Source organism: Orycteropus afer, unplaced genomic scaffold, assembly GCF_000298275.1.
Source record: "Orycteropus afer afer isolate SDZICR_OR568_19922 unplaced genomic scaffold, OryAfe1.0 scaffold00162, whole genome shotgun sequence".
NCBI lineage: Eukaryota > Metazoa > Chordata > Mammalia > Tubulidentata > Orycteropodidae > Orycteropus > Orycteropus afer.
The window spans coordinates 2,003,082-2,014,235 of NW_006921749.1; the positions used below are offsets into that span (position 1 = coordinate 2,003,082).

Below are 11,154 nucleotides of genomic sequence, written 5' to 3' on the forward strand. Positions count from 1 at the left end.
TAGAATATGTGGATCAAACATAAGCATTGCATAATAGTTTTGGGAAAATAATCCTCACTTTGAACACTTATCTGAATATTTTCCCCATTGCTTATGTATTTTTCACCCCCATTTTGAAGACCCAGGAGTGAGTTTCATTACTGTTTTAGAGTATAAAACATAGTGTCCAGCTTCAAGTTAGATGCTCAGGAATGTTCATAATCCCATGGTGTCTAGAAGAGATGCTGATGAATCATCTGTGGAGATAGGATACCATGAGTAACCTAAAAATAAGACACTATGGGTAGGTGAAGTAGAAGATCAAATGTAATATTAGATACCTTTTGGAGAAGTGATTTCAGTCTTTCTAGGAATTCTTTGGGTGGTTTTTTCTCATAAGAATCACATGGAGGACATGCCTAGAAATCAATAAAAGTAACATTGTTTTAAAAAATGTCCTGTTTAATAGAGTCTTGATTTAAATTTATTTTTTCCTATTGAAGACATGAATCACATTCAGTGAAGAAAATTTTGGAAATACATATAACTGGTTAGAAAGTAATGATGGGGAAAAAAATCACGTGTTATCCCACCCCCAGAGATAACCTCTAGTAATTTTTTTCTGTGCATTTGTGGTTGGTAATTTGCTTTTTTTGCATTTAATATATCAGAAGCATTTCCTAGGTTTTTATATTCTTTAAAAATACAATGTTTGGCATTATTGGGGAGCTCTGGTGGCATAGTGCCTAAGGCACTATGCCACCAGAGCTCCCCAACAGGAAATGTAAATTCTAGTTGTCATTCTGCTACTTACTATTGTGAGACTTGGGGCAAGTTATTGAACCTGTTTGGTAGGTCTTACTTTCTGCCTCTGTGAAACAAAGTTTAGTTCTAGCTCTACTATTTTATGCACCTTTGATAGTGGATTTCAAAGACTTGCTTACCTCCATTCTTTTGAGGAAAGTTTTAGAGGGATATTTTCCACTTGGTAACTTGGGAAAAGACTAACCAATGCACCAAGAGAAATAAGAATCATTTTGATAATGAGATTCAAATTTTATTTCATTTGAATCACATGTGAAATTCCTCAGAGGAAAAACTGATTAAAAAAAATAATGGAGTAATTTATTTTACATTGTTTATCCATTAGTTTGATTAGTGCTTAAATTACTCATTGTTGAGTATTGACATTGCTCATGAGTTGGCATAAGAACAGATATATAAGAAAGTCACAGGGGCCCCAAAAATAAGGACTACTGATATTCCCCAGTCAAGGGAATACCATTTAAATTCAGTACTGACTCTGCTTTTGTACAGGAAAATAATGTTCTTTAAGGGAGGAATGCAAAGTGTATTTATTCTGGTCTCTTATAGGCTCTTTTTCCTTGTAGGAACACTAGGACCAAGATCCTGTCAATAAAAATGCAGATTATATATAACTAATGTTATAAGGGAAATATCTCTCATCTCCTAAATCAGATTCTCTACCTGATGACTTTCTCACCTTGGGAAGTGATATTAGCTTCTTCCAACCACTAGGGACTATTCGCAGATTCTAATGCATTTCTAGGCACTTTCAAGTCTGTGGCCTTAAGAGGTTACTGAACTCAAAATGCACCAGGTGTGATGAGGTGTAACTCTAAGGAATGCACCGGAGGGTCCGGCTACAAATGTGTGTGTGTGTGTGTGTGTGTATCTTTGTCTCTGTGTGTCTTTGAAATGTAATAGATATGGCTAACAAGAACAAACAAGAGAGATGAGAAATGACAGTCTTACTAGTCTGCTTTTCTGTTTTTCCCCTGCTTTTGTGGGAGGTAATTTCCTCTTCAGCTGTTTAATTCTCATATTGATTATCTTTTCATGGTCTCCTGCATTTACTGACTTTAGTTGGGCCTTCTGAAAACATGAAAAGGCTGACTGCTCACAGTGTCTCTGAAAGAGAAATAATTGGTAAATATTAATGAAAGTTATTCAGAAAGTACAGGTAACCTCCCCAATCCTCCCTTTCCACTAGTGTCATAGTGTCTTCCACCACAATCAATCCAGCAGATCATTTCACCTCCTATTTAATCTTCAGATGGAGGCTCCTTCATGTAGAGTTCTCCCTGTCTTAGGAGAGGGGATATTACCTGCCTCAGGTAATATCTCACTCTTCCACAGTTCTTTATTCCTAACGCTGGCTGCATTGAGAGCCATGTTAGGATCTAGGTAGTGGGCAAGACCATTGTGTTTCAGGAAGGAGAGTTATTTTGATTTAAGAACACGTTTTCTGAATCATACAGCTCTAAAGTTCCACTGTGGACTGGTGGCAGCTTTGGGTAAAATGTGCTGTAGTCTGATTATGGATTATGTTTCATTCATTTGTTGTTTCTCTCTGCAAATGTACATATCACTGACATGACTCGTGTAGCATTTTATTCAGTATAGCACTTGGCATAGCATCTTGTTACTAGTGAATGCTCAATAAATATTTATTGAATAGGAAAGAATGAAGTAAATGAATTATTGCCCCTCCTTTGGAATTAGAAAGTGAATACCTATGTGCTCTGATGGCGTGTTGCACATCTAAGATTCAATACACCTGTGATATCGACCATGCATTACTTTTGTAGTAGCTTACTCACACATTTAGGTCAATTAGGGTAAGGACTCTGCCTTCAAGCAATCAAGGAATAAAATTTGACACTTGCTCACCCAATAGGAGAGAAGAGAGTTCCCTTAGAAAGGAAGAGAAGTGGCTCAGAGAATGGAGAAGTAGACAAAACAAGATCAAAGATTCACCTTTTGGTTTGGCCAAGTAACTTATCAGAATAAGCCAAAATCTTGGAAATCAAACTGAAGAGAAAATGGATGTTTTTGCAAGAGGAAAATTTGCACTGGCTTGTTACATTTTAAAACTGATCTAAGAACTTATGTCCAAGTAAATTTTTCTTTCAGCAAATGTGTGTATGTAACACTGTTTTCCCCTTGAAGTTGTTAAATCTTGATTTCATTAATATGTATGGAAGCCACTGCCACACAATTAGAAACTTCAACCTCTCCCAGCCCCTGCAAGGGTGGTCCCATATATAGTAATACTACCTGAATCTTCTCATGGACAATCAGCTGAAAATAGAATCTAACCTGCTTTGCATTTTCCAACCCATATTCTTACCCAATATGAATGTTGATTAATAATATGCATCTTTAAGACACAAAACCATCAGGTTTGCTTTGCATATACAGCCACAAACCAAGACCCAGCTTATCTGGTTTCCTTATATCAGAGCAACTTGCTTCTCATAAGGGCAAGGTGGTATCCTTTCCATATGTTTGCCAAAATGCTTATTTAATAGAAACTATTTATAAATGTTAATTATAGCATTTTTTTTTCCTTGAAAACCACATGTTCATATTTGTTGCAGTTTTTTCTTTTCTCTCCTTTTTTGACCACAACCGGCTTAACTTACTGGAAAAAAATAATATTCATATTTAAAAAGGTAAATTTTCCAGCTGAAACTGAAAACACTATGATGATCTGAGAAACCAGCATTTCTCACCGAGTCCTATTTTGCTGAGTTAACATTTACAAGTATATGTTGAAAGAAAATTAGGTTCTAAAGAAATGCAAGAGCCCTACTGAGCTCCCTTGAGAGTTCTTGCCAGGAGTGGCCAAAATCAGTGATCAGAAATTTTACCCCTGAGAAAGCCTTTCTGAAAGTATCTGAATGGCATTTGGACATTGAAGCTCATATTGTTTGGGCTTTAGTATCTTGTTCATAGTATCTCATTCATCTTTCCTTGTTCACCTGTGTTAATAGACAAACTGAAATTGCTGTTGTTTTGTTTTGTTCCTATACAGGCAGAGCTGTCCCTGACAATCTGAGGTTTATGTAAGTATCTGCTGGATTTGACGTTAGATGCACATCAAAGGGGAAGAGAAGGGGAGGAGCATATCTGCTAATTGCCTTAAGGATGTGTCAAGAAGGGGAGTGAAGAAATTAATCTTGATTCAGACAGCTTCAGGAACCCAGACACTGGAGGATTGCCACAAGTACATGCCTAACACCTTCTGGGAGCACAGCCATTGCTTTCCTCTCCTGTTTCTTGGTGACTGCAGACTCTGAGGGCAAGGCTTTGGTTTCTTTCATTCTTTAATACATGAAAATACAAGGAAATGGCTGGTTCTACATTGGTTTTGGAGATTATGGGGAATAAGGAAGTCAGAAGAAAGAGTACAAACCACTCCTCTCTTTAGCCAGAAAATGAGTCAAGTGCTGCTTTTGCAAGGAGGCACATATGGTTTTGATTTTTTTGCAATTGAACATTTGAAAATATTTGACTCCTTAAAGCCTATTTTTTAAGCTACTTACATTTCTTTGCTTTTGCAAAGAAAGCCCTGGTCATTCATGCTAGGAAGTCTTGCAAAGTGGGCAAGATTACCTTTGTCCCACATACAAGCTAGGTTTATGTGAGGGCTGTTTCTCAGCAGTGGCACTATTGACATTTGGAGTTGAATAATTCTTTGTTGTGGGGACTTTCCTGTGCATTGTAGAATGTTTAGCAGCATCCCTGGCCTCTACCCACTAGATACCAGCAGCACATTCTTCCCCGACCCTCCTATTGTTACACCTAAAATATCTCCAGACAATGCCATATATTCCCTGAAGGGTAATATCAATTATTATCTCCAGTTGAGACCCACTGGTTTCTATGATTAGAAGAAAGAAGAGAAAAAGGTGCCTGATGAGGCCAATAAAATATCTGAGATAATCACTACATAAATGCAACAGTTCAATTCATGTATTCATTTTATTTTCATTCAACTTTTCATTTTCTGCAAATCTCTTATAGATCCTACTTTGATGCTAGCCCTGAGAACTTGATTTAATACTAATGTGGCCTTGAGCTATTTTTTTCCTTCCTGAGTTTGCCTGCCAACATATTTTAAAGATCTTAGTTACAACAGTTTTGTTGTATCATAGCCAACATTGCTTGATTAGACTATCAGATACAACATCTCTGAGCCAAAATTGTCTCATTGTGATGTAAAAAAAAAAAAAATCTTTCATTAATAAAGCATATAGAGGAAGTGCCCCTTGCATCAGCTCAAGTCAGACAATGAGATATGTTTCTTATTTTTTATTTTGTAAGTTATAGACTCTAGCTAAGAAGCTCCAGAAAGGACTGTGACTACAGCAATTAAACAAAGTATATGAGATGCTGAAAAATATATGTTTTGATAATTAGGCATAATGATTAAGAAATATTCTCATTTATTGGAAGTCTTTCCAATAAGCTGAATGTGCTACTTTCATTTTAGATGTTGCTTATTAGTAAAGGGCTAGTAAATGAGAGTGGTTAGGTTCAGAGCTAGAGAGTGAGTTTTTAAGAAAAGCAATAGTTGTGACTCATTCACTTTCTAAACTTTTACACACAGTCATTTACGATAATTGTTTTCTTTGCAATGTATCCTCATAAGTCTCCCACTTTATAGTATCCTAATTACTGGTAGCACTTTTATAGTTATTCTTAATTATGTGGTTAAAAGTCTGTGGCAATGAAAACATTTTCCTAATTGCATTTAAACCCTCAGACTATCAAACCAAAAGATCAGATCTAAGCTATAGGGGAAGAGATCAGCACACAACACTCTTGACCTATATGCTGGACCTCATCTTCCTGGGACTTCAGTGGATTTAAATGGCTTAAGAGAATGGGATGGGTTATTGAGAATGGTCCTTTCTAAAGATCATCCCAGAAAGGAAGAGGCAAGACTCACTAAACTAAGGTATATGTGATATTCCTTCCTGATTTCCACTCCTTGATGGTGTTCCTTTAATCTAATTCTTTTATTTATTTTTTTTTTTCAGTTTGCTATTAAGAGATGAAGTCTGCCTCTTATGGTAATATCTAAATCTTTTCTTTTTTTAATAGGATCACAAAGATGACTCAAGAACATTCAGGCTCAAAGGCTCTTAAGATGCAATTAGTTGTTCATTGTTCAGAAATTGATCATAGTATAGATTTATTTTCTAATTTTCTATTTCTGTCTCAAAAATACTACTTGGAAGTACTTTTAGAGATAATAGAAGAAATATCTCTACTTTATGAGAAATGCAGTTTTATTGTTGATTTATTGGTAAATCAATGAATATTAAAATAGAAATAAGTATTCTAACTTATTAAAACATTCATTAAAATCAAGTATCTTCCTAAATAGTCATGTTAATGCTTTTCTTAAGTGGATTAAAAGATCTATATCAAATGTATTTTCAGAAATAAATGAAACTGTTCTTACCTTAACATCTTGTGGAGCTGTCAGAAATTCAGGGTCCTAGAGGGAAAAAAAAATTTAGTTCTGAGTTATTTTTATAAGTCAAGAAGCTTCTTTTATGTCAATTAAATATATTGTTTAAATTTTGTTGTAACAATAATGGTCTTACCATGTCATTCACATAATTTTTCAGCTGATCAACAATATCTATAAGTTGACGCATCCTAATCATGAAACGATCTTGCCCTTGAGAGCTTGATTTGTGGGCCACTGTCCCAGAGAAGATGACTACCAGGCAGAAGACTATCCTTTCCATGTTGCCAGAATTTGATCTCATAAATGCCAACAGTAGAACAAGACCTTGGTCTTGTTTTCACTTCAGTTTGACAGTGAACAGGTTGTCACTAAAACTACCTATTTATTCATCCTTCAGGGAGAGGTAAAACCCTCCCATTGCAGCCTGGAAATCTTTGTAAAATGGATGAATGTGAGTAACTCTTTTTTCTTTTCCACTGGCAATGTATACGTGTGCATGTGCTAATGTGTGGGGGCAGGGATTGATGGAGTCAACGAAATATGCCCCATCTGCACCTTAGACAGGAAAGAGAGAAAAATGGGTGAATTCCAATTTTCAGCATGAATTGAGAAGTGTGCACAGTAAATAGTAGATAGTACAAGACTTCAAAGAAGTAAACAAAAACACTTTGATTTCTTTTTATCTCCTTCCCTAGCATCTTACCTATCATCTCTGACAGTCAAGACACACACTCATAAAGGCACTTCAATAACGAGTAAAGTGGCAACATGTGCTTTCTTGCAGGACTTTTTCTTATGGTAATAACTTGAAATCATCCTGTATTCTATCATAAAGGTAGGAAGAAAGGCTACCTTTTAGGAAATTTTGAATATAGGAGATATTTTTCAAATTAGCAAGAATATTTTAGGTTCTTATTAATTTGAAAGAGTTAAAATAGAATTTGCTTCTAACTCTTCACATTTTATTTAATAAATGATGTATAAATATAATAAATAATTCTTTATAGAAATCTATCCCCCATTCTTTATCTTACTCTATATTCATTAAAAAATAATAAAAAAAAAAATCCTCTAATGTTGGTTTCTTCCATGTAATGTATCAGTTAAATGAGTGAAAAGTTCTAATACTCATTGCTGTCTGAAAATATTTTCAAACAACAAAACCAAAAATACCTATAAATGATTCTTTTCTCTTTGGGTAGTATTACATTTTTCTATAGATATTATTTCCTCTGGGTATGATCAATACATTTCTAACTATAAATACTGAAAGTACCATGGACTGCCGGAAGAATGAACAAATCTGACCTGGAAGAAGTGCAGCCTGAATGCTCCTTGGAAGCAAGACTGGCCAGACGTCGTCTTATTTACTTTGGCCATATTGTCAGAAGGGACCATTCCCTAGAGAAAGATATCATGCTTGGTAAAGTGAAGGATCAGAGAAAAAGAGGAAGGCCCTCAATGAGATGGATTGACACAGTGGCTGCAACAATGGGCTCAGGTATAGCAAGGATTGTGAGGCTGGAGCAAGACTGGGCAGTGTTTCGTTCTGCTGTACATGGGGTCACTATGATTCGGAGCTGACTTGGTGGCACCTAATGACAACAGGCTAATAAAATACTCAAAGACCAGAAATGGTTTTATCATCTTGCTCTCTTCTTCTTCTCTTTAGTCATTTGAGAAAGTTAAATATAATATTTTAGCTTGAAATAGAGTCTGTACTACAGTCAGTCAAGTCTTACAAATAAAATTCTTGGCTATAGATTTATTTATTCATTGATTTATTTACCTATTTGATTGCATGCTTAAAAACATACCTTTTTTTAGAATGTTACTTGGCAAGATGAATTGGAATTTGAACTCGATCTGTTGACTGTAATCTTTTTATCATAACATTTCCTCTCAAGAGTATACAGGTTTTCTTTTCTAGAGGGGATAATATTCTTACATGTGATCAAGAGGTTTTAATCCCTTTTATAGCAATTAAGTTCAATAGGGAGAGTCCTGTGTAAACTTAGGAACTTATATGGCCTAGGATTACCACTTGTCACTTTAACTTTGCTTTTCATGGTCTTTCTACTTGCCTTCCTTATCTGCCTAAAGATTTGCTTATCTGAATCTCCTTGAAGATGCTAACCACAGTGGTTAAGAGCTCGGTTTCTAAAGCAAAGAGCTTGGGTTCAAATCTAGGCCCTAACACTAATGGGCTTCTATGACCCTGCGTATGTTATTATAAAAGGAAAATAGGTAGAATATCTACTCACAGGGTTATTGTGAGGCTTAAATAAGATATTCAAGTAAAGGAGTAAGGACAGCACATGATAAAATTCCAGGAGTTTGCATGCTGATCATGGCTGAGGGTTGGAATGAGAATTTATAGAACCCTACGAAGGCTGAACTGATCCAAGGAAGGAAGCATGTGGGCAGGCCCATGTTCAAAATATGTGGATATGGCTGTACATAAAAAAGGTTGAAATTCTTTTGTACTGTTTAGCAATAGCCACTGCCCTTCCAGAGCCAGAATGCCTCATCACCACCTCCAGATACCTCAGTTCCTCCCTCAGACCTCCTAGCCTTGTACATGTAATCAACTGAAGGTGGTCAACCAGCACATCAAGGGTCTTCAGAGTCCTTCTCCAAATTATAATTTGGAATCTTTCTGAGAGTCAGAACCCCTGCCATAAAAGAGCATATTAGTTGTTAAGTACTTTGATTATTACTTCTGGTGTGGTAGGCTGAATAACAGTCCTCAAAGATTTCTACATCTTAATCTTAGAAACCTGACAATATGCTCTATTACATGGAAAAAGGGACTTTGTAAATGTGATTAAATTAAAGATTTTTAGATAAGGATATTATCCTGGATTATCCAGGCAGGCTCAGTGTAATTACAGGGTCTTTATAAGAGTCAAAGAAGGCAATGTGATAATGGAAGCAGTGGTCAGAGTGATGTGGCCATGAGCCAAGGAATGCAGTCAGCCTCTAAAAGCTGGAAAAAGCAAGCAATAGTCTAGTGTAGACTAGTGCCTCCAATAACTTGCCCTGTCAACACCTTGATGCTAGTCCAGTAAGATTCATTGGATTTCTGACCTCCAGAACTGTAAGAGCATAAATTTGTGTTGTTTTAGCCACTGTTTGTGGTAATTTGTCACAACAATACGAAAATAATATAGCTGAGTGAGGAATTTTTACTCTTGGAAAAAAAGGTAGAAGCAGGAAAGAAAGGAAGGGGTAAGGAAGATAGAATAAGCAACAGATGGAATTTTGTTTGTTGAATTTCTTGGGAAATGAGAAGTAGGGATGAGGAGTGTGAAGAAGAGAGGGAAATAAGATTAATGCAGTTGCCGTATGGCGTGGGACTTCAGGGATAAAAATATATAATGAGGACTTTCTAAGAAGTCTAGTATGTGCTATAAAAACTTCTTTCTAGCCTAGAAAAGACTTCATTAAGAATTAAACACGTGTGTCAAAGTTATGGAGCCAATTTGTATTTTGTTTTAATTTATAACTATGTCAACATGGGCTATAGCATGAGAGCAAGAGAGCCTAGATTTACTTGAGTTCGATAAGCAAAATAAGTTATTCTCTGTTTAGAAATAATAACCTATTGCCACCTTTACAACATAGTTTCTTTGGAGTTTTAGTAACTTCTCATTTTTCAAAATTATGATATTTTTATAATCTGGGTACAGTCAGTTCTACTATGCTTCTTTCACACTGTGAACTTGTTCCAGAATGATGGGTGTTTCAGGGAACAAGTTAGTGTAACAAATGTGTCTGTTTTGTGTGATTTAGTCTTCAAGAAGTATCTAGTGAGTGCAAATAACTATGCCCAGCTGAACTGAGTTACACAGAAACACACACATCAGACATCTACCAGTTATCAATGTTATGAGCCTCACTCATCCATAACTACTGTTACAGCTTTCCATTCCAGATAACCCTCATTCTACCACTTCTCAATAACTCACAAACAGCAATTCTTTTAACAGCCACCTCCATGAGCGAACGTCAGATCTTTTTCTAGGTATAGGGCCATATTTATTGTAGCATTTATGTATTTTTTAACCATTTAGAATGTGTAAAATATATATATATATATATATATTTTTTTTTTTTTTTTTTTGGTTCCTATCTTCCTTTTTATATGCTGGGACGTTTTTGAGTGTTGTGCCCCAAACCCCTTTTCCCTGTATGCCCTGTGGTTTTGAGTGTTGTGCCCCAAACCCCTTTTCCCCATATGCTCTGTGGTTTTTATTGTTTGATTTTGCATAGTCGGTAATTTTTAGGAATGTATATATCATACTTTAGCTTAACTGACTATATTCTATCTTGAAGTGGCCACACTTAAGCCCTAACCACAACTGGTTATATCCAGGTAAAGAGAAACACTAGGATATATGATTTACCCTTAAGAAAGGAGAAAGGGAAGAGGGGGATGATGGAGGAAAGGAGGGAGAATTAAAAGCAAAGTATTTCATATTTTTACATAGGGCTCATCTGAGCCCATGTATTTAAAAGCACTGATGCCTTCTCCTGTGGCTCTTTCTCACTGCCACAGGGGCGTGTGTCTTGTTATCTACGGGTCCCTCGGGTTCCATAATATGTTTCTGAGGTCCAGGATCCTCTGGAAATTACCTACAAAATTTTATGTTTCTGTTGGTGGGAAGAGAAAACCTTCACTTTCATCAGATTTTCAAAAGATAGGAACTACTGCTTGAGAACGGCCATGCAATTGCTGTTTTCATTTTCTGGCCTCCGGGGACTGTGAAGGGTAGCACATACCACAGTTCTTCAGCATGTGCACACCATTGTAGATGAATGTGGCAGCTCTGGGATTTCTATGTAGGAAAAGATTGGGGCCAGCAATCTTACTGGAATCC

The 11,154-nt window shown here is 36.2% G+C and overlaps 1 protein-coding gene across 1 annotated transcript; it reads right to left on the bottom strand.

The window, feature by feature from the left end:
- Nucleotides 1-212: 212 nt before the first annotated feature.
- On the bottom strand, nucleotides 213-6,572 carry IL21 (interleukin 21). The gene is made up of 5 exons (XM_007946457.2): nucleotides 6,405-6,572; nucleotides 6,260-6,295; nucleotides 1,756-1,911; nucleotides 321-398; nucleotides 213-236 (listed from the first exon to the last, which is right to left on the bottom strand). Exons 1-5 carry the CDS (start codon nucleotides 6,570-6,572, stop codon nucleotides 213-215), a joined length of 462 nt encoding a protein of 153 aa, XP_007944648.1.
- Nucleotides 6,573-11,154: the final 4,582 nt, after the last annotated feature.